The sequence below is a fragment of the Anas platyrhynchos genome, chromosome 5 (assembly GCF_047663525.1).
Source record: "Anas platyrhynchos isolate ZD024472 breed Pekin duck chromosome 5, IASCAAS_PekinDuck_T2T, whole genome shotgun sequence".
Lineage (NCBI taxonomy): Eukaryota > Metazoa > Chordata > Aves > Anseriformes > Anatidae > Anas > Anas platyrhynchos.
In genome coordinates, this window is record NC_092591.1 from 23,950,323 (window position 1) to 23,971,942 (window position 21,620).

The window sequence follows — 21,620 nt, forward strand, 5'->3', positions numbered from 1 at the left end:
TCCCAAAACAGGAAACTGGAGAATGTCCTTGAGGTAAATTAAAATGTTGCCCCTCCTCCAGCCTGTGGAATATTGAAACTTGAGGCTGTCTCAGGTTTACTCTCTCCCTTTACTTTCAACTTTCCTGGGAATGGTACAGTGGTTCCCCCCCATGGCAGGGAGGCTGGAATTAGATTATCTTTAAGGTTCCTCCCAATCCAAACCATTCTGTGATTCATTCCACTGTCACCTCTCCATCGATAATGCCCAATGCAAGGAAGGCAGAGAAGCTCCCTCATCAGGATATCTAGAAGGAGAGAGAAGTCTTGCCATTTATAAAAAGCTGACTGGAACAGGCCTGGGTTTCTTTTGGATGAAAATGTCATTACTTCAGCTCCTCAGCCTGTTGACCCAGCAGCAAAGCTTTCATCAATGACAGATTGGATGAGGCCAAGCCCAGCACAGTCCTGGAACATGAAGTCACCACAAGACTTACTTCTGTGGGGGAATCCCAACATCACTGGGTGCTGAGCAAGATTCTGCCAGGAACACCAGACAGAGCTTACGTTCTTGGCAAGAGTCAGTTCTATATATAGGTAGATGACAGCATTGCTATGTCCGTCCTTAGAACAGGTTTCAGAATCTTCTGTCATTACAGCAAGTCTTCTTGCCAGAAGAAAACCTCTAAGCAATCCACAAATCCATTCGATAATTCATAAATCCTCCCAGAAACTAAACTAAGAAGGCAGCAACAAGCAACAATTATTTTATCTATCTTTGGACACTTATTGTGCAAAACAGTATTTCTTACGTAGAAAATGTAAAATCCTCCTACACAGCTTTGTATGATCATTTTTTGTCTTTCATGTCCATCTGCAAATGGGCAGTTTTACTACCCACATTTAAGGGGGAAGATGACTTCTACACATTTAGTCAATCCACACTGTCAAGCTCAACAGTAGGCAACAAAATGTTTCAGTAACTTATTTCTCTCAAATGACCTTTTGTCCTGCTCTCAGGTGTTGCCCCTGAGCACCAGAAACTTCTGTTAGAGGTTAAAAAAAAAAAAAAAAAAACATACAAAACATAAGCATAAAAAAATAAGAAGTCTGTATTTTTATGGAGAGGCAGCACTGATATGTTCCTTCCCAACCTTTCTTGAATGGCTTAACATGTGTTTACACCTATTTATTTAGAAATGCAGAGAATTAAAAGATAAATTTTAGAATTCAACAGCAGGCATCTTGCATTAAGATAGCGGCATTTCAGAAGTCCAAGTTGACTGAAGAACAGCTTACATCACCTGATTAAAGAACAGCAATGGAAGCTACAGCTTATGCTTTACACTGATCTAACAGGTCAGGCATTTAGGTAAACTGTCAAGTCTCTGCAAATATCTCTCTCCTATGCCAATTAGTCACTTAGGCAGGCCACAGACAAAAACCCAGGCCCATTACTCTAGGCTCCTCTTATCTCCTCACACCCATTCATAATGTGGCACTAAGTCCAACTCCTCCATATTTTAAACAGATATTTGCAGCCAGTCAAAATTCAGGGCAATATGCAGAAATCTCTCACCTTAGATTTCCATTCTTTTGAAGAATCTGCAGCAAGTTAAACTGAGGTTTTGAATCTGTTTTTTCAACAAGTGGCTCTCCTCCATCTCCAGTTTTCTTATGAAGTTTTTTTGTCAACTGCTCCTTGCAAGTTGTTTTCACCAAGTCAGAGAGTTTTGGCTTGCTTTTCACCTGGGTGTCCGAAAGAGAGCCAATAGCTCCATCGAGCTCTTCATCTTCATCTGCCTCCTCTTCTTCCTCACCTTCTGTGTCTGATCTGAGGGACACCTTTGTCGGTTCTGACATCCCTGTAGTAGAGAAGAAATCAACCCTGCTGGTTAAAAAAAAAAGTAGACAGGGAGATTCTCCTGCTAACTATTACCTTTGGTTTACTCAACTCTTCTGCTAGAAGGAAAGACCACCACCATTTTAGAATATCATGGTAGCTATTGCTGCCTTTTATTATTCTTTCTGGTTTTCTGTTTGCATATTAAACAGCTGAGAATCCCATTTTCTCAATTTCACAAGACAAAACAAGGTTCTTAACTTTACAAGCAAAAAATAAAAGAAAGGCACTTTCCTGTCTCATTGGCAGGCCTTAAGTTCACCTTTTGGATTTTTGTGCATCAGGAAAACCAAAGCTAAGAAAACTAAGCTTTCATGTGTGCCAATAAAGATCGCATAACCTAGCATAGCACCAAAAGTAATTGTATAACATACTGACTGCCATTGGAAAGGTTGTATCATGTAGCTACTGGAAAGAGTTTAGATAAAGGCTTAAGGAACAGCCACTTATGAGGATCATTCCCCTCTGTATCCTTTTAAGTCTTTCCCACATTGGTTCAAATAAAAAGGATTTCTCCTTCCAACAGCTTAGAGTCACTGTAATGCAGAAAATGCAGCCTGAAAGGTCCCAAGTGTTCATTTTTCTCTGAAAAAATGGAGAACTATAGAGGCACATATATACTGACAAATTATTGTACCCAAAATGCAGCTACGAGCTGCTGTTCAAGAAAATATTGATTACATTTAGTCATATATGTGGGGGTGGGAATGGACTTCTTAGCATTATGGAACTATTTGGGTTGGAATCATCTAGTTCCAAACCCTGCCATGTGCTGGGATACCTTCCATTAGACCAGGCTGCTCAAAGCCCCATCCAGCCTGGCCTTAAACATTCCCAGGGATGAGGAATCCACAAATTCTCTGGGCAAAACAAACAAACAAAAATGAATTAACCACCCTCTTAATTGTTTTTGACTAGATGCTCATCTAACTCTCTAGTAATGCATACCTGATGATCTTGCTCGTGCTGCTCTAGCCCTGCCATGACATCGCCGGCGCTTCCGTAACTCCAGTGAGAGCAGCTTTCTCTCATAAAACGGAGCATGAGAGTCTACAGCTTCCAGCTTCATATCCAGCCTCCCATTAAGACCATCTCTGGAAAGCGTAATAGAGAGGCATCCTCAAAAACTCTCTTTATACTTCTCTGCCGGATAATACAAAAACTCAACAAAATAAATTTCCTCAAAAAAGTTTTCTTGACATGGGGAAAAAAAAAGAAAGTTATGATCAGCCTAACTTTGCTCCATTTAAAGCTTACAAATGTTTGAAGTGCATCTTGCAAGTACTTCACAAAACCCCCAAACTCATCTATCTATTGTCTTGCTTTAAGAACTAAGCAGCATCTGTCCAATATACAGCAGCTCAAGGCAAAATTATTGAGGAAAACTGAACTGAACAATAAGAATACAAAATAAGGGACAGGAGTATGGAGAGAGCACGTGGACTCCAATCCTGCCTGCAAAACCTTTTACGTAGATAGCTTGTTCTTCACTGTTAGGTCAGAAACATAACATAATGTAGGTGAAAAGTGAGAACCTTTCTACAAGTTCTGACTAAACCAAGAAGGAGCCCCTGCCAGATTCCTTAAGAGAAACAAACACTGTAATTTTCTGCCAGTGCAGAAAGATCCAGCAAAGTGTTCTTTATGATGCAGGTGGGAACATCTACAGAAAAATTTTGTTGTTCCATTTACCTTTTGGATCTAGCAAAGTGAATATATGAATGTATGAAGTCAAAAACCCTCATGCATTACGTAATCTTTTGATAGAGCTCATGTGTAAAGCTGATCAATACAGCAGAAATGCCAGATTAGCAATCCTAAAAGGGGCAATTTTAAGGGCCAATCCAACAAAAACTTTAGCTTTCCAAATGCTGGGACACTCTTTGCTCACTGCTGTTTACTTGACAAAATTAGTTGTGAGAAGTGGAAGCAACACAGCCTCTTCTTATTTTGATTGATTCCAGGTAGAATAGACCCAGGACTTAAGGCAAAGTTGTAGAAATATGAATTTAGAGTAAATATTAAAAATTCAAATTATTTCTCTAAAAGGAATTTACCGGGATCTCCCAGTGACGAAGTCTCCTTTCATCTTGTCCCTACAAAGGGAAAAAGGGGAAATATTACCTTTCATTCTTGATCATAGACTGCAAGAAAAAGTCTTTCATATATAAAGTGAAATGGCCAACTTTACAGAATGTCCTCTTTGTCCTATCTTAAAGGAGGAAAAAAGGCTTTAAAAGAGGAACTCTGAACAGATGTTCTGCAACTTATGCTTACATCTGTCTAACTCAAATTGGAGATAATGTCACTTGGAGCTAAACCTCTAGAAACATCCCTGAAATCACACAGTAAAAAAAAATAAATTACAGTGCTGACACAGGAAAAAATTCTGTTAATATCATCTTCTTAGTCAGCAACCTTACCTTTATTCTGTAGTAACCTTACGATAGAACTTGGGTAAGAAAAACTGAGGAAGAGGAGGGATGTTAATCGTACAGTGAAAGTGCATACAACTCTCAATGGAAGTTCAGCTAGACGCATGAACCAAAGCATAACCCAGTGGAAGAGGCATCAAAGAATGCTCACATGGGTCAAGAGATAGGGATACTAAACCTCTGGAGTAAATTTCCAGTATTTATTTTACATGAGGGACAGCTCTGATGGGACTTTAAATTTGAAACAAAAAGGTAAGCAGGGACCATCTATATCATCTCTTCACGGAGAAAACTAAGTGCTTGGAGGTTTTACATGTCTACAGTGTCATCTGTCACACCAATGACTCCCATGCCTTTTACATATTGCCCTTTTTGCCCTTGGATTCAGAACTGAGTCATGTAAAAATGCAGGAAACCTCCACAGTCACTGGCACACTAGAAAAGACATGTACAACTATTACTACCCTTGTGAATGACAGACTGGTGTTTATAACATTGGATGAGTGAGGAATTAGTCCTTTTCATGCTGTTTGTGTCTCCTTTGCCTCCCTCCCAAATCCAAAAGCTTTCTACCTGTCCTGAAACAGACGCGTGGCCAGCATGTAGTTCATTGACGTCTTGTACTCTAAAAACGATCTAAAACCAAAACAAAATAAATGACGTATCAAGCTAGAGTTCAACATATTGAAAGGCAGCATAATACAGAAAGAGGTGATCTATAAAAAAAATCCCAGAAAGTCTATCGAAACAACATTCTGTACCATAATAGAAAGAGAGCATTAGGAGAGCTACCAATTATTAGCTGAAGTTCCTGAAGAAGCGAGAGACATGAAGAAATATTACAGATTGGAAAGAGAAAAAAAAAAAAGTATAGTACCACTCACAGGATGAGTCCTATATTGGGTTTATGGCCCAATGACAGAGTACACAGGTACACAGTATATGCAGCTGCAGGATGTAAAAGCAGATAGCAGCAATAGATTATTTATAGTGAAGACATTTTTATTCTGACAGAAAAGCAGTATCAGTACTTGTAAAATAAGGTTTACTCTAAGGTGCAGTTAAGCAAAGCAGAAGTTAAAAACAAGGGATCAGGAAAAAAAGAATCCTCAGCACTAAGAATAAACTCTACCAAAATCCTCAGTAAGCTCACAACTGGTGACCTTGTTAATCTACATGTACCTAACACAGAATACTCCTCAATACAGAGTGTCAGTGTAACAGTAAGCCATCCTAAGGGATTCTGATACTTACCCATAAAGGTCCCATGTTACTGGGGTTGGGAATATCCGGATGAAACCTCCTCTCCGTTCATTCTCCTCTCTCACTCGACGAAGAACTCTTATCTTAGAATAAAAAGAGGAAAAAATAGCTAGCAAAACAGATACAATGAAAAACAAACCCAAGAAAAATCCTTGAATTTTAGAGGACAAGAATGCTATTACTACAGTCTTGGGAGTGAGGTCGGTACATATTACATCTTTAGGCAATTTTATCTTGCATTTGAATTCTGATGGAGTCCAACACAGCCCGGAGTGCATATGTATGGTTGGCATGACTGAGGACAGAGGCAATAAAACCTAGTAGTTCTGTTCCAAAAACGTTATACTTTTGTCACGTTTTTCAGACATGTGCCCTTGCTCTTTGCTGAGCAAGTGATCCCATATATTGAGAGAAAGTCACGGTAAACAAAAGATATTTAATAACCTACTTACCTCCTCCATGGAGAGACCTAGCACAGAGATGCCTTGCCTTCCTGTTGCTTTTTCCCTGCCCGAGGACATCATGTTTTTCATTTCAGCATCACTGGCAGACAGAGGACGGGTACGCTGCAGAGACAATGTGAATCCAAGTCTTTCCCTTCCTCTCTCAACTTACTTTAAAGAAAAAAGTCACATTCAAACTCCAGGACCCCATTTCCAGCAGAATCTACACTCCAGAATACTAAAGCCAGAATTCATGGTTCTGCACTACAGCTGTTTAAGAATATGATCTATATAATTATAATAAAAAAATGCATTAAAAGAGTTTATCTTAGAAGTTTTCATGCTTTTGTATAAAATTCAGATTTCCTCTTGAGAGCAAACCAAACAAAGAATACACTAGAGAGCCTTCTTTGCCTAGAAAGAAGTGAAAAACACAACAGAAACCTTAATTGAGAAAAGCTCTGGGAAAAATCCCATACTGCTCATATAAAACTAAACTCATGGCAACATCAGGTTTTATCATTTTTTGTAAGGACCGCTTGAATTGGAATTGAATTCCAGTCTCTATTTCATTAGAAATTGCGCACTATTCAGAATCTACAGATAAAGCAACAATAGCAAGAGGCATTGCACTAGCATGAGTTAGGCTGCAGTGATTAGCAGAGAAAATTTCAAAGAGAAAACTGGCATAGCAAGTGCCAACTGAAATATTTTGTTAATGGAAACTGATTAAATAAAACAAGACAAGACGAGATGAGAGGGTACCCTCTGGATGAGAGGGTAGGAGACAAAAGCATTTGTAGAATAAAAGAAAAATCAGTAGCCAGACAGGTTCGCGTGATGCAGTAGGTGGCCTTAAGTGAAAGGATTTTAGTCTTTCCTCCTAAACTTTCCTCCAAGCCAAAAGCACAGCTCAACATCTTTGCTTCAGTAACCTCCACTTCCTCCTTTACTGCAGGACTCTCTCTGGCTATAGCACAGAAATGTCTCCAACTTCATGAAATTCTTGCTTCCTCTTTGACCCAGCTTATCTTTAAAAGTACAGATAAGTCCAACCACTTTGATTTATCTCCAAATTCTGAAAGCATCTTTGGTTCCCACATCATGATTCTCATTATACTAATCGCTGACAGCAGTTGGCACAAAGATCTTTCCTATTCTCTGTGAAACCTCATTATTCAGTCAGACTTTTTTCTTCCAGTCTTATCTTTTCTCATAGCCTCAGCTAAACTTATACTGAATGACCTAAATGGCAGCCCAGAGAATGAATTAGGATCTCAAGATGATTCCATCTGTGCTACCTTCTTTCCTGCTGGGAAACTGCAGAAAATTAGAATCAATCATCACTATTGTGCCCATAAAGCCCAGCAGCAAAATAATGCCTACCACGTCCCCATACAGCCAGGTGCTTAGAATTGTACACTAACATTGATTTGTCCATATGGCTTGCAAGGAGGGTGCCAAATTTGACACCTAGAAAGGTGGATCAGTCTGACTTATACCAAAGATAGTTCTATATTTTTCCCATTATCTGTGAGAAATCTTTCTTCTAATCTCCTCCAAACAATTTGGACCCACTTCACTCAAATTTTTGTAGTTTCTTTTAGATAACTGTCTTACAGACAATAATTACTTCACTTACTGTGAAGCCTGAATTTTGGCAATACAGATTCACCTGTGCTATCCTTTTCATCCAAACTTACTCCATCCTCTGTAGTATATAGACAAATATTCCTTGCCCTTTTCCCGTCTGATGCAACACTCCTTATATATGCTGCTGCTTTCATATCACCTCTTTGTTTTTATATTTTCCTTTTCAGTATCCTACAAAATCCAGAACACTGTGCTGCCACTGTCTTCATCAACTGATGAAGAGAAAGCAAGCTTTCTTTAAATATCCCTATCAAATTTCTTAAAAATGCAGTCTAGAAACACCTGCAGGCTTAAATACTTTGACAGATTTGACGCAGCTGATCTTGCCTCCTGCATACTTCTATTCTTTAAGCTGCTAGTACTGATCTAAATACTTTTCCAGCCTTAGCTCATACAACAGGGAAATGTATTCCAAATATATTCCAGTACCTATCCATCTCCTCTTTTCTAGGCTTCCCCTCCTTTCCCCTACCTTATTTTTTTCCTCACACCCAGGCTACTTAGCTGTAAAATATATTTTGGGACCAGTTGTGCACAAGGTAACGTGAAAACACATTCTTTATTTTGGTGAAGGGAGTTGAATCAAGTCCAGTACTTACCAGTCTGGTGCTTGCTGGCTGGGACTGTGCAGACACAGGACGCTGCAAGAGACGTACAAAGGGAATAAAAACCTTGGGTTCTTCAAAACACTATCATCCCTGCCTGAGCTGCAGAGGAACGGTGAGTGCCCTAAAGCAAACAGGTATAACTGAAGTCCAGAGAAATAGTCAACAGATTCTATCACTTCATTCCAGATCTTGCTCAAATCCACCACAAATGTATCCTGTCCTCGTTACAGATAAAACACTAATGGTAAACTCAGATGTGCTCAACTGTTTGAAAATCCTGCAGAGGCATTGCAAAAGCACACAGAAATCAGCTCTTTGGAATGGATGAATGAACTCAACTTTCTAGACAAGAATTCATATTTTTGTAAGATAAGAGTTACCTGGAGGAAAATATTTATTAGCTATGTATTGAGAAGAAACAGATGCTGCCAAGTAGAATTGTTCATAGAACAGATGGAAGAAAAAAATAGTAAGAATCCTAACAGAAGCTATTTCATTGAAACGTCTCCACATCATTCCAGTTCTTGTGGAGAAACAAGATGCTATTTAACAATCTAGTACAGGTGTAGAAACATCAGCAGAATGTTAAAAAGTACCCTGTATTATTTAATAAGGATTCCTTTGGCATCAGGCCTACAAGCAAGACCAGGTCAATAGCAGCAGTATGTTGGAAAGAAAACTGTTATCATAGGAGTTTCAGTTCTTTTTGCCTTTAGTGGTATTCAGGCTGCCTTCCTCCTCTCTAGTGCCCAAGGGCATAAGAAGGGATTCTCAGGAGACCTATCCATCTTTTCTAGCTGTACTACTGCCAAGTTCATCTCTATAGTCTATCCATACAAATCAGGCCAAGGTCCCTTCATTGCTTATGATTAATTGAAAGAGTTCCAGACCAAATCAACAAGTTACAAAGGAAGCCACTACATTGTTCATCTCTCTAGAGGGAGAAATGCTCAGAGTCAAACCAATGGAATTGCACAAGGAACTTGCAGTCCAGTTCGGTGAAATTCAGACAACAGAAGTCACCATAATTATCTCATGACCCAGAATGCTGGTATCAGGATTTCTTTCCCAGGAAGTGACTATTCCTATGATTAAAGATGGCCTATGCAAACAAAACTTAGAAATCTTGAAGAAGTTTTAAAAAAGAGGTCATAATAACCAAGAAGCCACAACCAAGAGTAGGTATAGAAATATCAAGAATTTGGCAAAACCTGAAATAAAACACTTTCAGCAAAAAGCAGGCCAAAACAGTCTTGAAGCACAGAAAGATCTATAGACCTACTTACCTGTACGATTCCCAATCATATTCTTAATAAAACAGTCATGTAAAACTATCACAGAAGGCCATTCCCAGTAAGCGTAGGGGAAGCAGACAAGTGTCCCAAAAGAGAATTTAGTCTTATCTTGTAACCACTGCTCTGTCATGTGAATCTTTGCAGGTTTCTGCTGTCCCGACCTTACAAATATTTGTAGTTTTTAAGCAAAATAAACTGATAAGCTTAAAACCTCCTTAAAATTCAGTGCTTCCAGTTCAATTTTCTGAGACTTTTACAATTTTTTCATATAAAGGGCTTCAAGTTATTAGGATCTGATATAATTACTGCAACAGAAAAGGTTACTTCCTTCTTACTAGTGGCGTCCCCCAGGGCTCGGTGCTGGGGCCGGTCCTCTTTAACATCTTCATCAATGATCTGGACGAGGGCATTGAGTGCACCCTCAGTAAGTTTGCAGATGATACCAAGTTAGGTGCATGTGTCGATCTGCTCGAGGGTAGGAAGGCTCTGCAGGAGGATCTGGATAGGCTGCACCAATGGGCTGAGGTCAACTGCATGAAGTTTAACAAGGCCAAGTGCCGGGTCCTGTACCTGGGGCGCAATAACCCCAAGCAAAGCTACAGGCTGGGAGATGAGTGGTTGGAGAGCTGCCAGGCAGAGAAGGACCTGGGAGTGATGGTGGACAGTCGGCTGAATATGAGCCAGCAGTGTGCTCAGGTGGCCAAGAAGGCCAACGGCATCCTGGCTTGTATCAGAAACACTGTGACCAGCAGGGCTAGGGAGGTGATCGTCCCCCTGTACTCGGCTCTGGTGAGGCCGCACCTCGAGTACTGTGTTCAGTTTTGGGCCCCTCGCTACAAGAAGGACATTGAGGTGCTTGAGCGGGTCCAGAGAAGGGCGACGAAGCTGGTGAGGGGCCTGGAGAACAAGTCCTACGAGGAGCGGCTGAAGGAGCTGGGCTTGTTCAGCCTGGAGAAGAGGAGGCTCAGGGGCGACCTTATCGCTCTCTACAGATACCTTAAAGGAGGCTGTAGTGAGGTGGGGGTTGGCCTGTTCTCCCACGTGCCTGGTGACAGGACGAGGGGGAATGGGCTAAAGTTGTGCCAGGGTAGTTTTAGGTTAGATGTTAGGAAGAACTTCTTTACTGAAAGGGTTGTTAGGCACTGGAACAGGCTGCCCAGGGAGGTGGTGGAATCACCATCCCTGGAAGTCTTCAAAAGACGTTTAGATGTAGAGCTTAGGGATATGGTTTAGTGGGGACTGTTAGTGTTAGGTTAGAGGTTGGACTCGATCTTGAGGTCTCTTCCAACCTAGAAATTCTGTGATTCTGTGATTCTTCTGGAATGGTTCTACTATTTATCTAATATATCTTTTTTCTGCCACAGAGAGCACCTTTATGATCAGAGGGGATCTGCATGAAACCCTATTTATACAATGAGCCTCAGAAGCTTTGGATTCAACCAGGAGATCTATAGGTGTTTAAATGTCATGTTAGCAACTATTTACACGTCTCAAATTCCAAATTTTACAAGAAGCAAAGTCTTGTGATTTCCGTAAACTTTCCCTTAACCAAAAGGTGGACAAAAAGTGTATTGGTACTCTATCACCGAATGAAGACGACTTCATTTCCCAATTGAGTTTGAGTTAAACAGCCATGCTGTATGCTCCTCGCAGGATGACATCAGCTGCAGAGAACATCAAGATATTCTGTTTGTCTACTTGCCTGGTAAGATATACATTCATGTAAAAATTCAAAGGAGATTGGGGATCTCCCTGCCTTTTGTGGTTGCTCCACTCTCACAGCTATTTATGGGATCCAAGTGGAGCCAGAAGGAGATAGAGAACAGCTGCCCTTGAGCATTACATTGCTAAGAAAGTGCTGTCTCAGCAGAAAAGGTAATGTGCAGTCACAGCAAGCCACACCAGGCCTCAGTCCAAGGATCCAAGGGAAAGGAAGGGAGAGATTCCAGGAGTATATGTGCAATAAGCTCTACATTTCAAATGCAAAAGCTCTTCCTGCCTAGGAGGAGGTCTTCAATACATTCACAAAGCTCTAGACTTCTGGAAGCTTGTTGCCCACAACAAAATGAAAATGCCTAAACAGATATTTTCATAGCTCAGCTGCATTCTCTGAAGCTTTTCTGTAGTTTTGCTGGAAATCCAGATAAACTCACTCACTCATAGAATGATTTGGGTTGGAAGGGACCTTAAAGGCCATCCAGTTCCAACACCCTGCCATGGGCAGGGACACCTTCCCCCTAGTCCAGGCTGCTCAAAGCCCCATCCAGCCCGGCCTTGAGCACCTCCAGGGATGGAGCATTCACAGCTTCTCTGGGCAGTCTGTGCCAGTGCCTCACCACCCTCTGAGTAAAGAATTTGTTCCTCATGTCCAATCTGAATCCACTCTTTTAGTTTAAAACCTTTACTCCTCATCCTATCACTACACTCCCTGACAAACAGTCTCTTTCTTGTAGGCCCCTCACTCACTGAGTTTCTCACCTTTGAGCCAAATTCAATGTGAATTACTTTCCTGCTATCTCTCTTCAGCTCTGGCTTGTTGAAGTCACTTACCTGCAGCTTCTGGTACAGATTTCTCCTGCCAGATTCAGATGAATGATTAATGGCCCGGCCTGACCGCTGGCCTGGATCCTGGCATACAAAGCCTGTAAGAATCAGAAGCCATATGACAGTTTATAAGACAGGCAAGTCCTGAAACATAAACACAGTGTTTCTCATCTTAGTCTATACATAGACTTCTTGTCCCTGGTCAAGGACCAAAAAGGATGCTTGCTTTTTTTTTTTTTTATGTCCAGTGTCGTTTAATTCCAAACTTTGCATACTGCATTACATTTTTGGAATAAAGCTGGATCTTGCTCTAAAAGCACATGCTTTAATCAGTAAGAGGGGTAACTGTATAGCAGTATAGATATAGACTTCCTTTCTCAAATAACTGAGCAGGCTACTGAATATACATGACAATTCTTTTTTTTTTTTTTTTTTTTAATCATTAGGGGTAAGTTGCTCAAGTAACTGAACCAAGATGTACTACAGATGCCTAAAAGGTGTTTTGCACTAGGAAGTCACGCAGCTTTCACAATTATGACTCCACTTCTACAAAGCATAAACAGAACCCACATGTTCAACCTCAAAGTGCACAAACACTGATTCTGAGAATTAAGCAGAAGTTACTTGCTTAAAACAAAGAGTGGCATCTTAAAATACAGAGAGTATAGACTCTTAATACCACCTAAACATCGCAAACAACCAGATTATTTACAGGCTGAAGCTGAAATGTTGACATAGAACTTCCCAGTACTAAATGCAATTTTTCTCCTTAACTAGAATTCTCCTTTATTATACTCATGTAATAACCTAATATCCAAGTGCTTTCTAGCATACCTTTTATTAGTTTTAAGTGGTGGAAAGATTCAAGGAGCTTTTTGTTACACTCACCTACAAGGGTGAACATATCTGAGAGCATGCTAGCTTTGATCTTCAGGTCCAAAGGAGCATCACTATCCCCACATGCAATAAAGAACAAGAGGAATTATTTATCTGGTATTAAATGAGAGGAACATACCAGTAACCAAAAATCCATATTTTCTTTGCATTGCTCCTTAACATTGTCATGATCAACATGGGAGGAAGTCTAGGTGATTCACACACGTATAAGTAAATACCAAGCAGCAACAGATTTGTGTATGTCTGTTTACAGACATTGCATCTGTTGATTTTAGAACTCTTTTACAGCTTTTGTCTCCTAACGCAGAAACATACAGCCTTGTTTTACCTCTGCTTGGCCAGAAACATTCTCTGAATGTATCTACACTGTGTTTAATAGAGGAAAGATTTCTGTTTTCACAGAATTCTTAGCATTCTTAAAAAACACAATTACCGATACCTTTTCCATGTAAAATCATGAAAACAGATGGATTAACTCTAATAAATGGGAATAAACGGTTAGGGAAAGTGACAGATATGAAGAGATCAGACAGTAAGGTCAGGTAAAACACATCCATAATTTTTCCACTAGAAACATCAATAAAATTTAGGTCAGACAGGCAAAGTTGGATTCCTTGGGAGCAGAGAAATCATCAATTTTCTACTACATAGTGAAAGATGCCAACAACTGGTACAAAAAGGCTGGCAATCATAACAAAGCAGAGCAAAGGATGTGTGTGTGAGTTGGAGTGTTTTAAGTGGTAAAGAATGCAAATAATCCACTATGTACATATATAAGCACAGACCAACAAACACAGAAATTAAATGTTGTATAAACATTCTAGTTGCACCTGAAAACCAAATAGGTACTGTGGAAACTAGGGTGATGAACAGTGTGTTGAAGAAATTTCTATGCAGGATAAAGAAAAGGGGAGGGATGCAAACCCAAGAGGAGGGTCAGATATGGCTAATTACAGGAATATGCACATTACTCACATGGCTGGAGATCTACTAAAATAAATCCCAAGCTTTATTAGGGTACAAAGGTCAGAATAAGGGCCAAGACTGCACTCATATTGTGGATTTTAGCTAACAAGTACTAGACCAAAAAAATGTGCCCAATAATATATCTGCATGCACAAGTCACACATAATGCCTGAACTCTGCTTTGACTCCTAAACCTTAAAGCATCTATTCAGCCAAGCAGATGGAAACACCACACAATAGTCTGGAGAGTTTCAAAATTTGTCTATGGTGGGAGATTAAGATGTGTTAACAATGATGATGGACTGTAGAGGAGAAATAATTAAAAAGAAAATGGAATCCCAACTGGGTTCTTTCAAAGCCTTTTGCTGCAATGAGTTTATTTCTGCAAAGGGAAAAGCAAAGTTCTGTCCTGTCAGCTCTTAGCAGTGGAACAAATACTCTGCAGGCCTCATGAAATCATGCCCTCACATGGGGGCAACAAGTTTCAAGGACAACTATCTCCAGCAACAGTTCCAGCCTCGTATTAACCTAGAAATCACTTACCAGGCCAATGATGGGGATAGGTTCACTTCCAAAAGCCAGGGCTTGAGTGTATCATCAATAAGGACATCAAAACCATACAGCTCTGAAAACACAGCAAACATGGTAAATTTACCTTCCAGCACCTTTAAACATCCATGTAAAGTCCAACAATAGTCTCTATCACGTCATTTCTATCTACATCATGCATGTGAAATCCAGTGAACTCTCTAGGGCTGAATAAACAGCATTCCACAAGCGGGAAGTTTCACTCCCTCAGAATTCAGATTAAATATATTGTTTGTGAGGAAAAGAGAAAATTAATCTAGGGAAATATTATATACAAAAAAAAATCTTTGCCATCCACAAACTTCAGTTCATGCAGAACTTGTTTCCACACAGAATTTACCCAAGCACAGCAGTCCACTCTGCTTTTTTCATTGGATCCTGGTAACAACAGAACTTCACTCTCCTTTTGCCTTCTAATCCCTGTATTTGTTGTTCCAGTCAGATATAGAAAATTATGTCCTTCAACATCAGTTTCTTTCCAATTATTCCTATATGTTTTTCTGCAATATCCTCACAAGAATACAAGGGTGTTCTCTGCAGAGAGAAACCTCCCACAGCTCTTTATCTTATTGACAGTTTGCCACTTTGCAGCAAGTCACTATAAAAATATTCTTTCCTTAGCTTCTAAAATGTCTCTCTCCTTCATAACGTATTACATCTGCTAGATGTGTTCTGCTTAACACAGGCCAGACTGAAGCCAGCTTCCCATTCCAAGACTGATTTTACTGCTTCACTCCATACACACGTTCTCTCTAGTTTGGATAGAGTTGCAAGAAGGATGCTACACAAAGACAACTGTAAATCAGAAGTTGGCATTAACGCAATTCTCTCTTCCAGCATTAAGAAATACAGTTAATGACCACGAGGGCAACTTATGCACATTTTTTCAAAACACCACAGAACAGGGTATTGGCAGAGAAGAAAGATTTCCATGGAATCAATCAGTTCCCTAGTGCCTGAAGTGAAAGCTGAAGAATTTCTTTGCTGTGCTGCTTCCCTTGAATTCTGGCCCTGGCTTTTTGTCGCCTGCCTGACGTTCACGCTGGCTCCAGGGAGCTGGACTGCTTGACAAGATCTTCCTAAGCAGAGAGCTGTATGAGAGTTCATGGAGCTTATGATGGAAAGTTAATGAGCTGCAGGGGGGACTTGGAAGGGGAGGAAATGGCAGCAGGATTTGTGAGTGTTGCCTGCTCACTTTTCTAGACTCTGTAGCCAGACAGTGAGCGGGAAGCAAAACAACAGAGAGTTAAGGAGTTGGTTCACTCCAAAGAAATGAGGCTGAATCTATGTTTGGCTCTCTTGCTCCCCAGACTGGGAAGGTTGCACTGTAGGAAAAAGGAGGAGGTTGGGATTATAAGAGTAAACATTAACAAAGCACTTCAACCAAGAGAAACCTCTGGTGCTTTTAATATGTTATTTCAAAAGACAATCCCAGACTTAGTGAAGACCCGTGACTCTTATTGCACAGCAAACTCCAGTGGACAGGAATCTCATGCCCAGGGCAGAGAAGCAATGAGTGGGCCTGTGGCAGCTGCCAGGCTGCAACCTCCCAAACCCAGTCAGGAAGCAGAGCATTTTGTTTTGACTAGCCTCTGCTTCTTTTGCTGCTGGCCATTCCCCCCTTCTGACCCTCAGAGGACCTCTGCTAATAATTTGGCTCCTCTGTATTTGTCATCCTCCTACACTTACCTCCCTCTTCCAAACCACTTGCTCTTTAAGCCTCCCTCTTTCCCACCCCAGTAGTCCTAATTGCTCACTTACTCCGTGCACTTTTACAGATACATATTGGATACCTCTTGACCTTGGCTGGTCCTGACCACGTTGCTAGTGCTCCATTCCCTTGTGACCACGTTGTTTATTAGGAAGGTAGGTTCTTCTGGGCATCCCTCTCCACTCAATTCCATTGCTAAACACAGGTACCTAATACCACCCACAACACCTTAGGGTTTCCTGCAATACTCCACCACCACTCCACAATGGCCCAAGACTCCCCTGTGTCCTAAATTGTATCTTCAGTGCCTAGACAGATGTCTCTGCTACCTCAGAGCATCAGCAGTTATGCATCATCCATGTTCTGGCACCTGAATCAAGCCCTGCGGGTTCCCATACAAGGCGCAGCACAAAAAGTTCTCAAGTCTGACTGGGATCTTACAGCACAAAAATAAGATTAATTACCTGTGTTTTCAATTATCCTAATAATCTCTCCTTGGCCCTCCTCCACATGTGGAAAATGCAGTACCTAGATTAAATGCAGAAGTAGCATCCTCCTACTATGAAACTCCACTGCCATTTGTACAAAATAAAGAAAAGTCAAGGTCATTTGTAGGCAGTACAAAAATGTAGAATCACATGAGCATAGCAAAGTCCAGAAGTATACCCTCTGTAATTACCAGCTTCAGCAAGACTGCTGCTTCCTTTTGTAGAGAGGATGAAGAAAACAGAGTGGGCAAAACAGAAACATGTGCCTCAGGCTGCAGCAACAGTAGCATACAACAACCCTTCTTGCACCACTGTTGTTATTAACAGGAGAACAGAAGAAACTAAGATAGCAAGTTTCTACTGTGCCTCCCCTTGCTCCCCTTCTCTTGCTACTGTGATCCACAAAAATATGTTTCACCCCTGCAGTTTGCTAAGGAGACTGAAATTATATCAGGAGGTATTGGCTATTGCCAAGACTCAGCAGGAACAGCGTCTACCCTCCCACTCCCAGAAAGACAAGTCACTGCTGACAGAGCTTCACAATCCTCCCAAGAGAAGTGCTAGAGTTAGACTAAAGTCTAGCAGCAACAGCTCAGCCAGAGATTTTTATTTATTTTAAACCAATGTCATTATTTAAGAATAAGAGGAAGGTTTGAGATGTCTCAAGCTTCTTGGTTCTAATAAATTACCATGTGTTCCAAGTTTGGCTTATAATCCTGTAAGAGACTGTAATGGAAATCCTTTTTAGAAAATATTCCCAAAGAATCTGCTATTCTCTATAAATCTAGCAACTAACTCACAAGAGATAGCTTATAGTGCAAACAATGTTTCCATGATTTTGCATAGAATAAGCTCAATTGCTAGAAGGTCACTGTAATTTTAGTCTTTGTTCTCAACTTGTCCACTAGGGAAAAAGAAGCAGCCTTATTGCAGAGGAGGTTTTCTGCAACTGAGTGGAGGCAACCTGAGGTTATGAAGTGACACATACACACTGAAAAAAGTTGCATACTATGCAACTTTGCTGCTTTTGCAACAGAAACAGACAGTCTTATTTTAAGAAAGAAATTCCTAAGTGCAAGGAACTACACCTGTGCCACTGGAATTCCAGACTTTGATTTTTCCTTCTTACTTGAGGCTTCAGAAGCTGCTAAGTATTTTGTAAATCAGTCAATGAACACAGAGATCGCTTTACCTTGTGATGGTACAGTACCTGCTTCAACTGTACATCTTAACAGCTACAGTGCCATAAAAAGTCTGCATGTTGGGACCTATCACCAGCAGGTTTTCAATCACTCCTGTTACTCTACAGGAGGCCAGCATAATAGTTTCGGCTTTGGTAAGCAAAAGGTCACAGTGTCTCACACCAAGTGATCGTAGATCAAAGCCTCTATTCTGGACAGTGTTCTGGGGAAAGCAGGAACTTGCCTTGCGTTCCAAATAATACAGGTTCTTTAATTCCCTTCTTCAGAGGACTTTATTTTAACAAAGGTAGGCTTTATCTCTCAGTGTTAACATTAGAAGAAATGATCCAGCTAGAGGGGAAACAACAGGCAGAATCAGGATTATCCTTCCACTGTGGGGGCAGAAAAGCTAAAAAGGCAATCTTCACAGTTAAAAAAACAAAGAACACAAGTCTTGGTGCAAACTGGGCTGCCTTTATAGTGCTAATCTTACAGGGTAAATAAATTATCCTCCATGAAGGAGAATGTTTTTCAACTCATTATGTGAAATCATAGTCAGTGAAGAGGTTAGCACCCCAATAACCACCTCATGCCACCACTTGACTTCCCTTATTTCATCGAGGAATGGAAGAGTTGGTATATTACTTCCTAGTCTTCAACAAATTTGGGTGGCCAAGTTAAGAAAAGGTAGTAGCAGGTAGATCAAATAAAGACAACTGACTCCACAGACACCTGAAGTGAAGAAAAAAACAGAGCATATTTCCTGACTTTACTAACACAGGTTCTTCTGATTTCTAACTTCAAATTCCAAACTCCATTAACCTTAGCCCCAGCAATGCAGGAGACCTCACTTCCATATTCTTTGCTATCTGCAGAAGACCTTAATGTCACTGCAAAACCAATGACACAGTAAAAGATGGAATGAGAGCATAGTGTTGATTCAGACTTCGGTAACAAGTCCACTGATCGTGAAAAGTTGACATTTCCTTATTACTGTTTTTGGAAGAGTTCGTTCCTGCTACATCTGATACAGTGCCCTAAGAAAAGAGGTTAAAGAAACTGGTGCTAGCAAGCTGAGAACAGTTTCCTAATGGAACCAAAAACTCCTGTGGCAGCAGGGATTTTCACTTTCAGCTAAGCTCTGGGTCCTAAATCCAGCAGTTAGGTACAATTGAGAGCTATGAAGTGACAATTAAGGAAAACAGTGCATGGATAGAGACTAGCTCCTATGGGAGCTATGCCTTGAAGACCTATTCCACAAACTCTTCTTACTGTTCATGTTCAGATGACTGTTTCAGTCAAATCTGAAGATATACATATATTAACAAAAACTACTTTGGCACAGTACAATCATTAGGAGACCTATTCAGAAAGGTACAGCACTTCTGAATCTGATGGGAGCCAGAAGACTCAGAGGACAATCTTATTCAGATTAAAGCTGGCATCTTTACATACCAGTTTTAGAGCACAGACTGACATTAAGGAGCTAAATTGAATGGATTAAGCTTTGCAAAAGAAAGATTAAGTGTGAGGAACAATTATTCTGCTATTAGTTTGGCATATCTTAGTCTGGTTTCATAGACAAAAACGTGTGTGGTATACATAAGGATGGCCTAAGTCTCCAAGCAGGGACTCTCCTGTAATCATGTCAAACAAGTCAGTGCAGAAAACCCTTAACTGCACATTTTTTGTATCCTTCAAAATTCTTTATAAAGCAGGCCAACACTGTTCAATACTACAAAAGACTACCATTACCGCAAACAGGTCAACTGCTACTACTAGGAAAACCAAGTGTTCACAAAGAGCAGTAATGTAGATGGTTGAAGACTGGTGATTAGATACAAATTAAGACTTTTTAAGTGTTTAGCTCCAGGTCAGCACCACACAAGTAGTACAATATTTTATATGCTCCATTCCATATTCATGTAGATTAGTAGCATAAGCCTGGCCAATTTCACCCTTAGGACAAAGAAGCAGCTAAGATGGGTGCTCAGTAATGCTTTGGTGGGATCAAGAAACATGCACAATATTCTAGCCTGCCCTGCCTTCTTGACTGAAGAGCTCAGTGGTGTCACTGTTGGGTTGGCTAGAGCAGGGAGTGAAACAAGGGACTTAATGTATTGCTTCTCCAGTCTCATGTTTCAGTGAGTGCACAAAGTGGTACTACACCAAATGCTGGCATAAACAAATGCTGCACCCAGTTGCCTTCATTCCATCTACCACTGAACAATCCTATGGAGAGAGTTTTCAGACTGTCTGAAAGGAGTCCTCAATGCCTTTTCTAGCCCACCCAGAAGTGCTTACTCCAGGAGAGAACAATGCAGTCTTTAGTCATCTTGATTACATGTATGCCCCCTGCACCTCCTGTTCACACCAAGATGCAAAAATCCAGTGTGCAAAAAAATTCAGTCAGTGCAAAATCCAGTTTCTCTTAAAGAAGGCTCCAGCAGCAGCAAATAACTCAACTGGTGACCAGTTTTAGGATGATGCACTGATTCAGAGTACTGCAGCAAGCCCTTTTCAGGAACAACTGGTAAAGCATACTTACTTGCAGCCTTATTTTAAAGGAGGAATTATTGGCTAATCAAAGGGGGAAAAAAAATAAAGACCTGAGTTCATGTTGCTATTATCAATGTACGAACAAGCTTGCAACAAAAGCACATGGTACTTACACTACTTTGTGATGCACTTTCAAAGAACAAAACTTGTGAGCATCACAAGTCCTTTGAGAATCAATTTTTACTAAAATGCAGTAAACAGCTAACATTGCATAACCAAAAGGGGACTCACTACAATCTTTCCACAAATTTTGAGCAGTACCACACTTTAACATTAGAAAAGAATCATTCTGACCTACCACTCTCACTTTCTAGGCAAGCATGGGCAGCTGGAACCATACAGACAGTCTCACCAGTCTTGTTTTAGAACATGAAGAAGCCATGGCATGAGTCTCTTCCCTCAAATCTAAAAGAAATGTATACTACGTAAAAAAAGTTTACTTGGGAAAAGAATGAAGCACAATGACAGATCTAAACTGTTACAGAAATAAAGTTGACAGTGTAATCTAAACACATTATTTCTGATTTAATTTTTAGGAAGAAGGTGGTAATTGTGCTATAGTCCTATCTCCCACAACAGCATTATAAAGACTACAGCAGAATACACATTAAGTTACTCATGTTTTTCTATAATCTTTTCAAATAAAAGCTACTTCTGTATCTGAACCTCAGAAACATGTTTCAGAAGTCTGAGATATTCTGTAAGTGATCAATCTCTCTCAGGACACACATGCAGCTTCATTGTTCACAGCCTAGAATGAAGAAAAAGGCTCCTGGGAGCCTCTGCATGCTGCCTTGAAATCTTCATTCCCAGTTTTCTTCCTCATGTTAACAGCTGAACTCAGCCATTCTGACTAGAAAAATTGCCTTTTTAATTTTTTTACAACAGGGTTAAAAGTGGCATCAGAACAAGACAAGGAGATGAAGAACAAGCCAAACAGCATGACAAGGGCAGCTCAAATCCTTGGGATAAGGACCACCACTTCTTCGTGGGGGAAGGTGGCAAAAAGTACAGAGCTCTGGGAATGCCTCAGGCTCCCTAGGGAAGCAGTATGGCTCCTGCTTAAGCTCTCTTTCCTGGGAAGCTCTTAATTTATGTTTACACTGAA

The 21,620-nt window shown here is 40.5% G+C and overlaps 1 protein-coding gene across 3 annotated transcripts in view; it reads right to left on the reverse strand.

Annotated features, from left to right (window-relative positions):
- Positions 1–21,620, reverse strand: part of TTLL5 (tubulin tyrosine ligase like 5) — a 125,792-nt gene that overhangs the window by 78,615 nt on the left and 25,557 nt on the right. For all 3 annotated transcript variants that reach the window (XM_038180219.2, XM_072038437.1, XM_072038436.1), the window contains 10 exons: positions 14,529–14,610; positions 13,011–13,072; positions 12,129–12,220; positions 8,275–8,316; positions 6,032–6,145; positions 5,571–5,662; positions 4,890–4,952; positions 3,939–3,977; positions 2,830–2,975; positions 1,558–1,843 (listed from right to left, as the gene is read on the reverse strand). In XM_038180219.2, coding sequence (XP_038036147.1) covers positions 1,558–1,843; positions 2,830–2,975; positions 3,939–3,977; positions 4,890–4,952; positions 5,571–5,662; positions 6,032–6,145; positions 8,275–8,316; positions 12,129–12,220; positions 13,011–13,072; positions 14,529–14,610 — 1,018 coding nt within the window. The remainder of the gene's footprint in view (positions 1–1,557; positions 1,844–2,829; positions 2,976–3,938; positions 3,978–4,889; positions 4,953–5,570; positions 5,663–6,031; positions 6,146–8,274; positions 8,317–12,128; positions 12,221–13,010; positions 13,073–14,528; positions 14,611–21,620) is intronic.